Here is a 17,905-nt window from a genome sequence, read left to right on the forward strand (position 1 = left end):
CTGATAAGAGAGGAGGCAACGTGTTAATGGAAAGATCAATGAACTAGCAGTCAGGAATTCTAGTTTCTCATTTGGACTGTGCCACTCACTCAAAGCCTCATTGTGGACAAGTTTCAACTTCTTTGGACTTAAGTTTCTTGAGCTGTAAAATGAGAGGATTGGGCAGTGTCTCAAAGGACACTTAACAGCCAAACTAATTTATGACACAGGGAATTTGGCCAAGCCTGGATCACACTTTTATTATAATAAAGAATGAATTCATGAAGCAGAAACATTCAATAAATGAGAAAAGAGAGGTTGCCATCTTTATTTGCAACCAGGGCAGATACAGTGTGTTTCCTGTCTTTTCCACAAGCAGCCATGGGAAGGGAAGGGTTGGGGGAGGACAGGAACAGGCTGTCCTTCCCTGACATGTCACCAGGCAGCTTAAATCTTTACATTTTTTTTTCATGGCCATCAGGTCTGATATCCCGGAAATCCATCCCACAAAATAAAAGAATTACAGATAACTTGTTATGGGGACAAGATAAGTGCTTCATTTCATTTTCATTTGTTAAATTTTTTTCAGGCGCCTTCCTTTCATTATTGTTGTAGTGTGACTTTACAGTGACATATTTTCAGGGACTTCGGAGGATAAGATTTGGAGAAACACTTGAGAGGACTTTGGTGTGCTTTTGAAGGCTAATACTGCTGCGGGTTTGCAGGTGAACCGTGGAAGAAACTGGGACCGGGACAAGTGAAAAGGGAGAAGTGGCTGGATACCTAAGACAGTTCTAGGGAAGAGAAAGGGACTTTGTTCCTTCAGGTGGTGTTGATTTAAGGCACTGTGAGAATTGATTATATACTTGCCAATCTCCCTTTAATGACAGGAACTGTGTCATTTATGTCCCCAGCGACAGAAATAACTGACAATCAAATATTTGTTGAGTTGAACTGAGTAAAAACTGCGCGGGAAAAGGTAGAAAAAAAGGACACCGAAATAACACCCTTGGATATCTGAAACGTCTACAGGACTTACTACTGCAAGATTTACTGCAGGAGAAAGGGACTTCAGCGGAACGGGGTTTCAGATGAAGTGCCAACAATCCAGAATATAGAAGCTGAAAAGGGCTGGTCCAGGAGAGAGAGGTGATCAGAGTTCCTTATAAGTGAAAACTGATCAGGCAACAGGTTTGAATCCGTAAGGGAGAAAAAAAAAAAAAAAAAAAAAAAGGGAGGAGCGATAGCGATAAGCAGATTGCCAGAACTGGAGGAGTGTCTGGGGCCAGAGAAACACTTAAGTTGGAGCCAAAGGGAGAGGGTTAGATCCAACTAGCTGGAGTCGTCCAGGAGCCGGACCTCCGAACCTCGCTTTGAGCTTGTTTCTTAGCACAACCACCAGGAAGCCCTGGAAGACGTGCTGCTCGGACTGGTATCTTGGCGCGATAACTTCCGTGTGTGTGTATGTGTGTGTATATGCAACAGGGCGCGCCGCCCGAGAACTTCCGCGTGCGAGGGGGGCACTGGCGCGCAGCCCGCTCGCGCCCGACCGGCGGGTGAGGAAACCCGCGCTCCCGGCCCAGTCGGCCCCCACCGCCGCGGGCAGGGGCGGGCAGGGGCGGGCCGGGGGCGGAGCTGCGGCCGCGCCCGAGTCTCTCGCAGCCCCACAGGCCGCCGCGACCGCGCTTGCCGCCGCCCCGCCCCGCGACTACAACTCCCAGCAAGCCCTGGGCCGCCCGCGCGCCGCAGTTGACCCATTTCCCGGCCCGTCCCGGGCTCGGCCGGCCCCCGCGCCCAGGCGGCTGCTCCCTGCTGACTGGGGTGTGGGCGGGGAGCGGCGGAGGCAGGAGGAGGCGCTGCTGGCCGCCGCCGTTGCCTCCGCTGCTGGGCTCCTGGGCAGCTCCCGGGGTTTCTGCGGCCGCCATGGACGAGCAGGCGGGTCCCGGCGTCTTCTTCAGCAACAACCACCCGGGCGCCGGCGGTGCCAAGGGTCTCGGGCCTCTGGCGGAGGCTGCCGCGGCCGGCGACGGGGCGGCTGCGGCGGGGGCGGCGCGAGCCCAATACAGCCTCCCTGGGATCCTGCACTTCCTGCAGCACGAGTGGGCCCGCTTCGAGGTGGAGAGAGCCCAGTGGGAGGTGGAGCGGGCGGAGCTGCAGGTAAAGACCCTCCCGGCTTGGCCCTCTTCATCCCGCCTCTTCGCTCCCTTCCGCCCCGCCCAGGACCCTTCCCCCCCCTCCCCCTTCGGCCCCCCTCGTCCCCTCCCCCTTTGCTCCCGCCCATCCCACTCAGAAACCGCATCTCTTTCCCCCCTTCACCTTTGCCTTTCCCTGACCCCGCTGCCTTGACCTAGGTTCCCACTCCAGCCCCTGATGCGTTGTTTACCCTCCCCGTTCCTTTTCGTCTGCTCCTTCACACTCTTAACTCAGTCTCATTTCAACTCTCTTGCCGTCCCACATTTTAGGTCGTCCCTTTCAGTTAACTAATTGGGCTGACAGTAGTTTTGAGAGACGTCTAGCAAATCATCCTCTGCCCTAGTGAGTCCCATCCTAGGTCTAGAGATGTTCCCTGCGAAAGGTGTTGGTAGTTGGCTCCTGTCTCTCTGAAAGGGAGGTGACCAAAGCAGACAACCGAAGTTGTGTGCGTGGGGCCTTGACTTTAGGCAAGAAGCTGATGTTGGGCTAAAGTATTATGAGGGATATCAGCTCCTTTTTGATGTATGTAAACGTTTCTTCTCTTTTCTTCTTCCTCCATCTCCCCCCACCCCCCACCTCCGCGTTTCTTTTAGGTATTTCAGATCATGAAGAACCTAGATGATCACCGTCAGGTGATGGTTCGGAGATGGTTTCCTATTCTCAGAATCTGAAACTTCCCAAGGGTTAATTTTATGCCCAGTGTTTTGTGAGATTGCCTTGTACTTTGAAAGGAACTAAAAGGGACTTGAAAGTTGGTTACATTTCCTTGCATAATCTGCAAGATAAAGCATATCCAGGAAGGAGCTGTTGTGGGCTCTTAGAAGAAAGTGAGGCTGATACTTTACAGGCCATTCTGAATTGCTAAGTGTGTTTCCGAAGCTGATCTTAAAACTTCCAAGGCACACACCAATTTCACAAGGAACTCGAAGAACTGAGTGGCTGTGCCTTGCTGTTTTACTGGCTAATCTTGTACACTTCTGAAATCTGAGTATAGTTTTGGTTGGTGAAACACTTGAAGTTAAAATGCTACCCAGCGTGTCACTTTTTTTGGTAACGGGTATTTTCTTTGGCACTTAAAAAAAGAAAAGAAGGAATCTGTTAAATAGAAAATCATGTGCTGGAACAGGGTGCTTTGGCCTAGTGGAAGTGGCTATGGAAAGAGGGAGTAGACAGCGTTTTGGTACCAGCTGTGCTTACTGCTGGCTGTGACCTTGAGGAAATCCTTTAACCTCTGTGAACTTCAGGTTCATCATTTATTTATTCAGTACTTCATTGAGTGCCAGCTGTGTGCCTCGAGGGCCTGGGATGAACACAACTGACAGAGCTTCGGCCCTCATAGAGCTTACGTTTTAGTCGGCAGGCAAAGAAGCAGCAAATGTAAGTACATAATATACCGAACCATAATGGCACCTTGGATGAGGAAAATAAATCAGGTACAGAAATAGAATGTGATAGGGACAGCTATTTTATTTGTTTATTTTTTTTTTATTAAGGTTGTTTACTTATTTTGAGAGAGCGAGTGAGCAGGGGAGGGGCAGAGAGAGAGAGAGAGAGAATCCCGTCAGCGCGGAGCCCGATCTGGGGTTCGAACTCACAAACTGTGAGATCATGACCTGAGCTGAAGCCAAGAGTCAGATGCTTAACTGATTGAGCACCCAGGCTCCCCGCGGCTTTTTTTATTTTAGATGGGGTGGGTGAGGAAGGCCTCTGGGAGGAGTTGAGTGAAGCGAGGCAGTGACCCATAGTTTCTAAAATTTCTTCTCATTCTTTATTTCCACAGTTCTATGTTTGTATTCTTTGGCAACTTTTTTTTAGGTCTGCCGTTATGTACTTTAGTATCTAGTCTGTTGGTATTTGTAACTTTTCTCAAAATGAATCTGACCATGTCTGTATAGTGATAAGCAGACTTGAATGCTTCATTTAAATTTATTAGTAATTCACTTTATTAAACAGTGCATTCCATAAATGAAATTGTGGATTTCAGACTTCAAGGAAGTGTTAAAGGCAGGCTTTAGCGTTAACGTTGTTCGGGTGTAGAGAATGATTTTTTTATGTGGCTGCTTAAATTTTAATTTCCAGTTTAGGGAAGGTGAGTCACACTAATTTGGTCAAAAACAAACAAGATAATAACTCTTCCCTTTTTACTTGTGGAGGTTCGGGAGTTTGCAGCTCATCTTACCCTTGTCCTATCTCCCAGTTCTCCCCTTCCACCCCTCCATTTCAACTTTTCAATTTACCTATAATTGTAGTCACTCTTCAGTTTTACACACACACGCGCACACATGCTATTTCTGGGATTTTTAATGGCAAATGTTAAAGCTCAGGTAGGTTTCCAATTGGTGCTCCTCACACTGAAAGCACTACATTTTTACAGTATCTTTTCGTTTGTGCTTACACTAAATTAAGCATCCAGGGAGGAACTTTAAAAATGTGTCATATTTTCCAAACAGAACAAATAACATACTTTTTGGGAAGAGAGTTTGTGGGAATCTCACAACTGAAAACATATTTTTAAAGTAATTTCTTTTTATCAACATCATTAAATGTGAACATACCCCTTCATTTTTCTTTTGCCATTTAAATTTTTCTAGAAGAAATCGGAAGTCAGAGAATGAGTGGTGATGAAATTTGGATTAATTGATGTCCTCTCTTTGGTTTTTAAATCTCTTCTCAAGTCATTAACACCGAAGTCAACAAAAATACCTTTAAGATTAAGTCTAATTTGTCCCTTCAGGAACCTGTTAGTCTTGCTCTTTCACATTGTCAGGACAGAGTTGTGCAAGGCAATCCAAGCTGTCACCTACCTGGTCTGCCTTTACCACTTCCTCCCTTCTTCAGGTCTTGGGAGGAAGGAACCAGTTATACTGTGCTGTAAACTTGTCGTTTTCCCCTCCTTGCCCATCTCAGTTAATGTAGAATTCTCTCTCTCTTTTTAAAAAAATTTTTTTAATGTTTATTTATTTTTGAGAGAGAGAGACAGAACGGGAGCAGGGGAGAGGCAGAGAGAGAGGGAGACACAGAATCTGAAGTAGGCTCCCCAGGCTCTGTCAGCACAGTGTCCGACGTGGGGCTCGAACCCACGGACCATGAGATCATGACCTGAGCCGAAGTCAGATGCTCAACCAACGGAGCCACCCAGGTATCCCTAGAATTCTCTTTATTTTTGATAATCCCCCTCCTGCCTCACTACCACCATTCAGATGAGAATAGGCAGTTCATGGGAAAAGAATGGTTAGGGTTATTACTGAGCTTTATATTTGTGAAAGGAATTGGAGTTGGAATACTAATCATAACAATCGAGGGAAATTTCTTTATGTGAGACATTGAGCTAGATGACCTTCAAGAAGTATGCAGTCTAGTTGGAGTGATAGACAAGCAAGATGTAGAAAAATCAGAGTGTTTATCATTGTGGGGGCTTAGGTTTTCTTAGAATAGCACAAAAGAGAGCTAGCAGTGAATGGGGAGAATAGCAAGAAGAAAGAACTTAATGAAGTAATGAGAACCTATTTGAAAATTACTGACTTAATAGAAAGCAGGCATGTAAATACAAAGCAAAAACTATTGGCCCTAGATTTTGGGGGGTGTGTGTAGTAGGGGAGGCTCTGTTATTTACCTGGAAATGTTAGAATTGTATGAAAAAGGTGATATGATTGAGTAGCTTAGGGCATGTGGCATAGAGACTGGAGTATTTATTAATCTGGATTTTGGCATTATTGATTCATATTTTCAGTCAACAAATGTTATTCACCCATTTTATGCCAGCTCCTGTTCTAGGCACTGGAGAAACAAGATGGTTAAAATAGATCCTACAGGCAGACAATAATGAATACTTACATACATAAAATGTTTGGTGGTAGTAAGCACCACAGTCATGTGGTTGGTATAAGGGGGATATGGAGTGCTTGGTGGGGTGGAGTAGGGAAGAAAAGCTTACCTGATGAGATGCCATTTGAGCAAGACCTGAAAAGGTGAAATTAAGGAGGGGGTGTTCTGGGAGGGCAGAGAGAACAGTAGGGGGGAAAGGAGCATGCTTGGAATGTTTGAGGAATAATGAGGCACATGTGGCTACAGTAGAGGAGAAGAATGGAAGAAATGCCATACTGGGTCTTGCCCATTGTAAGGATTTTAGATTGTACCTCAGCCAGATGGGTGACAGTTGAAATGTTTTGAGTAAAGGAACAGCATCGCAAGGGTTTAGAATACACTTGGAGGGAAGACAATGGTAAGAGAGTCATGGAGTCTAGTTAATAATCCAGGCTGGAGATGAACTAAGCTGGTAGTGATGAGATATGTGAATGTCTATTTTGATACGTATTCAAAATCTAATGGATTCTGAATGCATTTTTGAAGGTAGAACCAACAAGATGTGCTAAAGGATAGGATGTGACATTTGAGGAAAAAGGAGTCAAGTATGACTCAAAATTATTTTTTGTCACTTTAGTTCAGTATTTCTTAGCTTTAGCTCAACCTTAGAATAATCTGGGGGAACTTTTAAAAATCTTCATTTCCTGTGCTCTACCCCAGACCAGTTTAATCAGAATTTTAGGATTTAGTGCCCCTGGTATTAGTGTTTTTTTGAGCTCCCTCAAGGGAGCACGGATTGAGAACCACTGCTTTAGTTGTTTGTTTCTGATTTTACATGTATTGTTTGGACACATCTGTTAGTATTCCAGATATGGATGGCTTTTTATAGAATTGGGATATAATTTTTGTTACGTTTCTATTATTCTTTCTGATGATAGCTAGCATTTTATTTTTAGCCAGTAGAATATTATAATTTGATTCACCTCCCTCTGACTGAGAGAGATAATGATAGAGTAATTTCTGAGCTGGAATGAACTTTGGAAAAAATCAGCTGCAACCTTCTTCCGCAGGTAAAGTGAGGCCCACAGAGAGGTTGAATGACCGAGAATGAAACAGGTTTTTGTACAGACTGTCACTTACGTCTCTAGATACCTGTACAGTTTTTTCCAAGCCCTTAAATTCATTATCTTGCTTGATCCTTAGATCCTTCTGAGATAATCAGTCACACTGATGCTTACTTATCATTTTTCTTTTTATTTAAAACAACAGACCTGGAGATTTTACTCTGTTCCACTGTTTTCTAGCTTATTTTATTGTCTACATTTAATATTTTTTTCTGGACTTTGTGTTCTGAGTTTCATTATGATGTTTCAGGGTATATATTTCTTTTTATTTTATTTGTGACTTTGTTAGGCTCTTTGAAAAATCTACATGATCCTCAATCATTATCTCTTTAGATTTCTGCAAAATCATCAGTCACTCTCTCTTTATATTTCTGCTTTATCCCATTCTCTTTTCTTTAATCTTTAGGTCTCTGATTACATGTATTTTAGACCTTCTTTATCTGTTTATTCTGACTTATTTGCAGTCCATTAATTTTCTCTTCAGTTGAATTTAATCTTTTAAAGCCATCTGATAAGTTTCTAATTTTAATTATTACTGAAGTTCAGTTTGGTTGCATTTTAAATCTGCTGGATTTTTTCTTAATAGTTTCCTGTTCCCTGAAGATATCTTCAAGTTTCTTTTTCTTTAAACCGAGTGAGTATAGTTGTTTTTATAGGTGGTATATCTGTACTTCCTCTGCATGAAGTCTTGGAGATCTCTTTCTGTGGTCTCTTGTTTTTGCCGGTCCTTGTTCATGGTAACTTATTTCTTTGTATGCATAGTTATTTTTGTGTGCTGCTCACTGTCCTTGGAAAGGTGTTAAGACTAATCTGAGGTCTCAAATAAAGGTGTCTTCTTTAGAAGGTCTTTGCATTTGCTCTGATGGGTTTTTGGAGGCATTAGCAATCCACAACCATTTTAAAACCAATTCATTGCTTGAGGTTTTGGACCACCCAGCTGATGCAAATTTTGGCCACAAATACATTTGAGGACCAGCATCCTTCACCTTTGCCTTGAAGGAATATGCTACAGGGTCTTAGCTAAATGTGGGACATATCACCTGTTAGACTTTTTACTCCGGATGGTCCTGGTCTTTAGTTTTTGCTCTTTGGGTCCTATAAGGCTGTCCAAACTTAAGGTTCAGATTTGTTCTGATTGGCTAGTACCTCTAGAGCAAAAGTGGCTTTTGTTCTCTTACCTTACTAGGTTCCCATTTTCCTTTCAATTTTGGCCAAATAATTCCTTACTTCTTATCAGCTTTGCCTTTTAAATATGTAAAAATATTTTGTCCAGAATATTTAACTGTTTTCAGTAGAAGAGTTAATTTGAGGCACTATTACTGAAAACTGAATTATCTTACTTTGAAAAATTGACAAATAAGAATGGTCCAGTAATTATCTGTAGAGAAATATAATTGATACTTTTTCTCTATTAAGAGATATCCTTATTTGACCCTAAACTTTATTTACTATCTAAGTTTACTTTTCTTTGAGTCCCAGTGGTGGGGGGGAGACTACAACTTCTTTCCAAAATCTTGGTAAAATTAAAGCAGAATTTAAAACAAACCAACCAACCCCTTTATTAATCAGTCCTTGATTGGTGTTTGAAAGTCCAAATAATCTGGACTGATTTCCCTTTGTCAGCTTACTCTCTACTTGATGTCAGGCTTATTTTATTTTATTTTGTTTTATTTTATTTTATTTTAATTATTTTTACTTAAAAATTTTTTCAAAAATTTTTAATGTTTATTTTTTTAGAGAGAGAGACAGAGCGTGAGTAGGAGAGGGGCAGAGAGAGAGAGAGAGGGAGACACAGAGTTTGAGGCAGACTCCAGGCTCTGAGCTGTCAGCACAAAGCCCAACGTGGGGCTCAAACCCACAAACCATGAGATCATGACCTCAGCCGAAGTCGGATGCTTAACCGACTGAGCCACCCAGGTGCCCCAGCATACTTTTTGATTTATGAATGTTATTAATGGATTCCAGGTTTCAATTCTGGGCCATTAGAAATAAACTTGCCCTTGGGATCTTTGGAGTTTCTTGCTTTAGGGGTCAATTTGACACAACAGTCTATTGTCATTGTCTCTTGCAGTGTGGCTGTGGAAAGTATGGGCCTTAGTTCCATCATTTCCAGTATATAATTTTTCTGGGCCCCATCTTTGTTTGTAAATATAGCCACCAAACAGAGTAGTTGTAATTTTAAAAAGATAGAGTATGCAAAGTTTGTGACCTATAATAAATGTCCAATAAGTGGTTTGCTTTTGCTGGTTGAGATTTCTGTGGAGAGAATGCTTTTAACTGTTTTATTTATTTATTTACTTATTTGGTATTATTTATTTAAATTAAACTTTAGGAGCCAAGAACTAGTTTAAGTGATGCATTTGGCATAGTGGCTACTTATGCCACTGTTAATAGTGACAGTAAAACTGACAGTTTAATAATACTGACAATAAACTGTCAGTATCGGAAGTAAGGAGCAGGCTAGAGATGTAGTAGTAGATGGTAATAGCTGGAAAGCATTGAGGACTGGAGATAGGAACAGAGGAACTTTGCAGTTCAAGAGAGAAACCTGAGGCAGGAGAAGAAGCTAAGGAAGGGGGTAGAAGAAAAGAAGAGACAGAGAGGGAAGAGAGATGGGGAGAGCAGAGACAGACAGGAGGAAGAAACTGTACACATGAACCTGTTGTTAATTCCTAGAGTATGTATTGTCTGTAGTCTTCATCTTAGCACATGTAACTGTAGAATTCTAGGGCTGACAGGGATGCGCGTGCGCACGTCCCCTCTCTTTGCCCTGCATAGCTCGACTCCCAATTTTCTATTCCCTTCATTAGACTAAGAATATTTTACCTCCTGTGGGACCTTAGAACTTGCATAGTCTCATCCCTTTTTTTTTTTTTTTGGTGTGGTTTACAAAAGTGATATATTTTTTTTTCCTCTACTTAATTTTATTTATTTATTTTTTAAAATTTGCATCCAAATTAGTTAGCATATAGTGCAACAATGATTTCAGGAGTAGATTCCTTAGTGCCCCTTACCCATTTAGCCCATCCCCCCTCCCACAACCCCTCCGTAACCCTCAGTTTGTTCTCCATATTTATGAGTCTCTTCTGTTTTGTCCCCTCCCTGTTTTTATATTATTTTTGTTTCCCTTCCCTTAGGTTCATCTGTTTTGTCTGTTAAAGTCCTCATATGAGTGAAGTCATATGATTTTTGTCTTTCTCTGATGGACTAATTTCACTTAGCATAATAGCCTCCATTTCCATCCACGTAGTTGCAAATGGCAAGATTTCATTCTTTTTGATTGCCGAGTGATACTCCATTGAATATATATACCACATCTTCTGTATCCATTCATCCATCGATGGACATTTGGGCTCTTTCCATACTTTGGCTATTGTTGATAGTGTTGCTATAAACATGGGGGTGCATGTATCCCTTGGAAACAGCACACCTGTATCCCATGGATAAATGCCTAGTAGTGCAATTGCTGGGTTGTAGGGTAGTTCTATTTTTAGTTTTTTGGGGACCCTCCATACTGTTTTCCAGAGTGGCTGCACCAGCTTGCATTCCCATCTCATCTCTTGTTGTATCAGTTAGGGCCACAGAGAGAATAAGTAAATGGTCCTTGATCACTCTGAATGGGTGGGGATTGACTTTAGAACCCACGAGTGTACTACCCAAGCCCAGGCATTGTTCTCCATACATCATCTCCTTTTATTGGTCCCTTACCCTCTGTAGCTGCTTCTGATCTGAAGTAGCCAAGTGAATTACAATATTTAGATGATTAAGTATGCTTTGAGTAGCTGTCATAATGTAAATTCTTATATATTTCAAACTTCAAACAGAACAACTTAGTGAAATGATTGCATTTTAAGGGTCTCAGGAAAGTTTTCAACGATTTGTGTTCCTCAAAGGTGTTTAACAATGTGTCACTCTAGTTTCTTCGAATTGTTTTATTTTTGTGTAGAGAATACTGATGTAAAATGTTTATTTCTTTAAAAAAGTCTGCAAATTCGGATCTTTTCCAGCTTGTTCCTGAGGGTAGCCTAATTATGTTGTGTGTGTGTGTGTCTCTGTGTGTGTATGTGTATATCTATATATACATACATATATATACTAACTACGCGATATACAGGCCCATATATGTATATACTAACTATATATGCTATACTATATATACTAAACATTATATTAAAATATGTATACATGTATATTTTATACATATTTTATACATATATATGTATGTATATTTTAATATAGTTAGTGTTTATCGATCGTATATCACCTTTTGTGTAGTGCTTTTGTTATTAGGTTATTCTCAGCCCATCTGTTTTACATATGCTGTTTGAACAGAATAATAATGTCAACCATGTATTTGCTGTTATGCATTAAGGTATTTAAAGAAATAAAATCACTTTCTTTGGCAGACAGTGCTATTTAACTTTTATAACAAAAGTACCTTATCTAAATAAGACGATGGAATATTCGAAAATACTGATATGCAAGAAGGAAATTTTATTGTAGACTGGCTTAGAAGCAGTATGGCTCAAGGAAAAATGAGTAGTGTTCTGTTTTGTTTTATTTTTTTTTAAATTTTTTTTTTTACGTTTTATTTATTTTTGAGACAGGGAGAGACAGAGCATGAACGGGGCAGGGTCAGAGAGAGAAGGAGACACAGAATCTGAAACAGGCTCCAGGTTCTGAGCAGTCAGCACAGAGCCCGAGGCGGAGCTCGAACTCACGGACCGTGAGATCGTGACCTGAGCCGAAGTCGGACGCTTAACTGACTGAGCCACCCAGGAGCCCCTGTTTTGTTTTGTTTTGTTTTGTTTTAGATAAGAACAGGAGAAGAATAAGGAGTAGAAGCCCTGGAATTAAGGGGAGCGCTGGGAAATGTTGAAGAAGGTTGGGTGGAATAGGTATTTTGGGTGTGGTGAATAGGTTCTGGGCATGACTGCACTACAGAGATCCAAGGAAAGGGCCGGGGGAGTGTTACACACAGGCTTCATTAGCACTCATTTACATATGACAGAAATTGGATCCAATACCAGCATATCTAGTTAGGAGAAATAAATAAGATGTCAGATTCATAAGGGTGATACCAATTTCACCTGATGGAAAATTACAGCGCAGTCTGGGACTTGCTCTCAGTTTTTTTGTTTGTATTTCCTAAATGAGAAGGTTCAGCAGTAAGCAAAGCCTAAATTATATGCACAACCAAAGCCTGCTCCTGAGGAATGTGGATTCATGTAAAGCTAAAAGGGAACAAGGAGGAGCCTGGAGATCTGGGTCAGCACACTTATTGAACTTCAAAGAGTCCTTACTTGGGGAAGATGGTACCATGGTCCCAGTACTTTAGCTTTTGTTTCCTCTTCTTTCCCCTCCAACAATAATAACAGTTTTTATTGTTGTTGATCCCTTACCATGTGCTGGGTACAGTGTAGAGCACTTTACACGTGTGATCGATTTTAATCTTTACAAAGCTCTTTGTGGTAGGTAATCATTATTCCCTAACTCATAGAAAAGATAAATAATTTGCCATAAGAAAAGTTTGAGTGGTGAGACTGGGTATGGTAAATGGAAGGAAAAATATTTTGACACTTTTCTTCTTCTCATGCTTTTGAGTCAATGTATAGGGTTGGGATATTTTCGCTCCCTTGTCTGCCTGGTGAATTTCTAATCCTCTTCCAAGTTTCATTTTACTGTCTTCGGGAAACCTCCAGACACAGTGAAGTTTCATGCTCCTCTAAGAGCTTGTATAAATAACAGAAACACCATCCTGATCAGTGGTTGGGCAGTTAATCTGGTTGAAATGATACCAAGTCATTTAAGTTAAAAATAATATAAACGCATAGTCATTTGTCACCGTAAGACCAAGCCCACCTGCCCTTCACTTTTTTTTTTTTAAGAACACTGATTGGAGTTGTGTGTTGTCTTTCTTGAAAAAGCTACAATTACAATACATTGGTTATGATTTCTGGTTTTGGTTTTCCTTGAGTAAAGTATACAGTACAGAATCCTCGATTTTTATGACTTTTCCCTAGTCTTTCACAGTTGTGTCACCCACATTTAATTTGATAGCAGGTCTCCTGCTTAGTAGGTCTCCTTTGTTGTGTTGTCTTCCCAAAGCATTCAACTTAGTTTTTCTTTTCATACGTATGTTTTATTGGTTTATGTAATGTTTAATTGAATTATGTAATCAAAGCAACAAGTGCAATTGGCATAAACAGGTTTGGGAGGAAACCAGATTGACTCTTGGTGAGCTTACACAACTTGACTGAAAACGCAGTGTATGGGTGAATTATAAAGAATAGCATACTCTAGCTGTGAATACTTAATGTGCCCTGGGCGTTGGGCAGTGTTTTACCAAGGGACTGAAGAATACTGGTTAATCCAGAGGTTTGGTTAAGAGAGGATTAGTGTTGAGAACTTCTGTGTCTCAGTTATACCACCTGTCTCCTGCTTTGTGTGTTTCTTTCCTCACTAGGTTTTGAGTCACTTAAGGGTGTTTTAAGGTCTAGCAGTTACCGGCACATAGTAGCTGCTTACTAAATGGTTCTTGAATGAACGAATCATATATTAGACTACACTGTTACTGCATATGTATTAAATATATGTGTTTAAATATGTATATTATGTCTCTCAGCTAAATTGTCATAAGGGCAGGTCCTGTGACTCAGACATCTTTGATATTTACAGCATTTGTCAATTTTGTGAGTGTACAATATATGTTGGCGTATATGGGAGCAGAGGGTCTGTCCCTCTTTCTGCTAGCTAGTTCTGTCTTATGACTTCCCTTGGAAAGGGCCTTTTAGAGCAAGTAGTGTCTGTATTCTGTTGTGTAGAGCATTGCCTGGGCCCTGCCAAGTCATTCTGACAGAGCTCATTTTTAGGGATGCCACTGGCTTCATAATTGCAGGTTGATGTTAGCTGCAGCAAATGGTGCTTGGGTTTTGGTAGTTGTGAGTGTAGGTTTGTTTTCTTTTCCCTTTGTGTGTTAAACACTGACTGCCAGGAAGTGTCTTTGGCATGGTATCCTGAAAAGTCTTTACAATCAGCAGGGTCACATAACATTTTTTTCTTTTCTAAAATCCATGCGTTCAAATTTTATACACGTTCCTTATTCCTTCTAAATAAATTAAGGAATTATTTTTTTTCTGTGAAGATGAATCTTGCTTTAAATAAAATATATAGTTTTCATTACTTTGTATTCTACTTTTCCAATTGTATTTATACTTGCATTATTAATATACTGTGATTTTAAACTTTTTTGAACTCTGCTACTTTAATAAAATAGAAATGCCCCAGTTATCCATAATTTAGAATTAAAATTCGGACTTTTTTTTTTTTTTTTTTTTTAACCCCTAAGCCTGCTTCTTTTCATCAAAGATGAACGTTTGGTTTTCCAGATCCTTATAGCTAGCCAAGTGAGAATGAACACAAAAAAGCTGAAGTATGGAAATACCAAAGTTGCCAAAGCTTCATAGAAAATACGTTGTGGTTTAACAGTGGAAAACAAGCAGATATAGTTCCAGCTCCTGTAGAGCTTATCATCAAGTGATGAATCTTAACTTTAGAAAGACCTGAATCCATTATGCCAGTGGTAGTATCCACTGTGGCAAGGCCATTTTAGTTTTTCCCATTTAAAAACCAACCAAGCCGATAGGGATAATAAAAGAAACCCCTTTGTCAGCAGTCTTACCCATTAGTAGACTATCTTGTTCTCTTTCATTTCGATAGGATGTTCTCAACATCCTATCTTGTTCTCTTTCATTTCGCTGTTAATTTCTCTGTACAGACCACATTTAGGACCTTTGGTTTTCTACTAGTCTCATTTTCCTCCCTCTCAGTTTCTTTGTTCTCTTTCTCTCTCTTGGGTTATTTATTCCTCAGTTTCTTATGATCTTGCTTTCAGGCCACTGTTCAGATACTTGTTTGCCAGAGTATACTGTTTGTTTTTTTGTTTGTTTGTTTTTTGTCTCCCCCCCCCCCGCCCAGCTGTTTCTCTTTGATTTGAATCTTCTCACTCCAATTGATTGCTTTTATATAGATAGATGTCTTATAAAATTATATCTCTAGGGGCACCTAGGTGGCTGGCTCAGTTGGTTAAGCATCCGACTTTGGCTCAGGTTATGATCTCGTGGTTTGTGGGTTTGAGCCCTGCATCGGGCTCTGTGCTGACAACTCGGAGCCTAGAGCCTTCTTTGGAGTCGGTGTCTCCCTCTCTCTCAAAATAAATAAACATTAAAAAAAAGGTACTCTTTTTTTCTTTTTGCCTATAGTAGGTTTCAAATCTCTTCCATGATTAGACTGTTTATATTTCCTACCTATTAGGGTACTGTTCCTAAACCAACATAGTTTAATCTTGCTTTGCACATAAGCCACGTCTACTTTTTTTTTTTTTTTAATCATTGCTCAAAAAGTTTCATCATTCTGGAATGTCCTTCCACCACCTCATAGTTTGTATTATTCTTTCAGATTTATATATTTCTTTATTCAGATTTAGCTTAATCTCATTTCCAACATGAAAAGTTTTTGGTTTTGGTTTTGATTGTTCCTTTTTTAATACTTGCTTTGTCATTTGGCACTTAGGATGTGCTGTCTTTTACTGTTTACTTGCTTTTTATGAATCTGTTCAATTAATTTAACAAATGTTTATTGGGCATCTTCCACATGCAAGTGATTGTTGTAGGCATTGGGAATATAGCAATCACTTGCACAGTCTCTGCCCTCTTGGAGCTTTAGCAGCTTCCTTTGTACCATATATATATATTTTTAATTTACTTCTAATACCTAGGGCAGTATGTATTAACATTATGTGTTAATAGTGATAATATTACAGTTGAGTTCAGTTTTGTAAAACGGAGCCCAACTAATAAAACAGAAAAAAACCCTGCCTTGCTGCCAACCAAAAACCACTGATAACTGTAGAGAAATCGATAATTTTTCTGGAGAGTGAGGATATCTTTTGGAAGGTGGCTGTTGTCTTTGAATTCAATTATAAGTTTTTTTAAAAATTGGCCAAAGTAATACTGCCTTTGAAGATAGTAATTCAACTGTATATTATTAGTCCCCCATACAAATAAACAGAATGTAAACAGAAATAGAAAAAAATACTCATTGTCTTGGAATCAGGACTTAACTCACGTATCATTTTGTTTTCCACATATCACCTTCAGTTCCGTATAATCACAGAGTGTTAAACTGTTTCCTTGTATAGTTAAGGAAACTGAGGCTCAGAAAAGTTTAATAAGATCATACAGATTAGTGAGAGAACCAGGAGTAGGAATCTCCCAATTCCCATATCAAAGAACATTGAAGTTTTGTATAGTATATTTTAATAATTGATGTGTGTAGTTCTGGTCCTGAGTTACCAAGAAAAATTATGTTCCCTGGCTTTTTTTTTTTTCTTTCCCAAAACAAAAGCAGGAATTTGTTGATCTTTAAGATTCAGTGTACATCAAAGCTTAAGTTTATCTCAGGTATTTTTTATGTGTGTCTAGTAAGTCTTTACTATTTTCCCTACTTTGTGTTCTCTTGGTTTCTTGTTTGAATAAAAATGGTTACTGATATTTTGACCTTATTTTATATGTACATTTTTTAAATCAGGAAATGAGTGTTTTATGAAAATCAGGTAGTTGTTAATAAAAGCTTGTTTTTAATAAACTTGACTTCCCTAGTTAAGGAGTCTATGCTATATTGTGAATTAGAGATTTAGAGCATGAATCACTGACTAAAAACCACCAATTTTTCTATAAAAAAAGTTTTAAGTTTTTAATTTTTATTAATTTTTTTAATGTTTATTTTTGAGAGAGAGAGAGGGTGGGGCAGGGGCAGAGAGCGAGGGAGACATAGAATCCAAAGGAGGCTCCAGGCTCTGAGCTGACAGCACAGAGCCCGACATGGGTCTCGAATTCTCGACTATGAGATCATGATTTGAACAAAAGTCGGATGTTCAACCGACTGAGCCACCCAGGCACCCCAAGAAAGTTTTTTTTTTAAGTTTATTTATTTTGAGAAAGAGAGAGAGTGGGAAGGAAGAGGCGGAGAGAGAATCCCAAGCAGGCTCCACACCATCAATGCAAAGTCCGACGTTGAGCTCAAACCCACAAACTGTAAGATCGTGACCTGAGCCCAAATCAAGACTTTGACACTTTTAACCAACTGAGCCACCCAGGTGCCCCCCAAAAAGAGAGTTTTAAACTTTATTTAGAATTCAGAGTTAAACTTAGACTTTATTTTTAGAAACTGTCTAAATTTTACATGTGGCAATACTAAAAAAAATCGAGAGCTGGACAGTGGTTAAGGTGGTAAAAGCAGATTTTAATCAGAGACTATTGTAATAGGGGGAAAGAGACCTCAATGGGCCCAATTCTGAATACAACAAGGAAAATTGGGAATTTATAGCCAGGGCCAGGATGGTGGTGGTGGTGTCAGTGGATGTAAATTATGAAGAGTAAACATCAGAGGTAGGGGGATTCTGGCTAAACTGACAGAATCTGACAGGATTCTTGCTGAATCCAGGCCAGAGTGACCAAATGTCACCTGGGGTACTGGGGGGGTTGAGGAATTTGATCAGATATATTGAGGGTGAGGAGATATTGAAGGTGAGGGATTCTTGCCAAAATGACTTACAGTGAGATTGCTGCAAAAATGGGGGGATGTGAAGGTGGACGTGGAAGTCTAAAGACCTGGCCTCGTGGAGCAGAGGGCTCACAGGAGCCTGACTGATGTTTGGTTGAGGAGAGACTCTGTCAGAAGAAATGATTTCTTTAAAATAAGAATAGGTATACATGTGAAATACAAGATACTCAGCCATATCTCTG

General features: G+C 40.1%; 1 protein-coding gene across 3 annotated transcripts in view; it reads left to right on the top strand.

Moving 5' to 3' along the window:
- The first annotated feature begins 1,755 nt into the window (after positions 1-1,755).
- STRN (striatin) overlaps positions 1,756-17,905 on the top strand; it is a 92,799-nt gene continuing 76,649 nt past the window's right edge. The window contains exon 1 of one of the 3 annotated variants that reach the window (XM_027033550.2): positions 1,756-2,136. In XM_027033550.2, coding sequence (XP_026889351.1) covers positions 1,903-2,136 — 234 coding nt within the window. In that variant the 5' untranslated portion in view covers positions 1,756-1,902. The remainder of the gene's footprint in view (positions 2,137-17,905) is intronic. The other 2 variants (XM_027033552.2, XM_053201031.1) reach the window with 2 other exon arrangements.

This window comes from Acinonyx jubatus, chromosome A3 (genome assembly GCF_027475565.1).
Source record: "Acinonyx jubatus isolate Ajub_Pintada_27869175 chromosome A3, VMU_Ajub_asm_v1.0, whole genome shotgun sequence".
Taxonomy (NCBI): Eukaryota; Metazoa; Chordata; class Mammalia; order Carnivora; family Felidae; genus Acinonyx; species Acinonyx jubatus.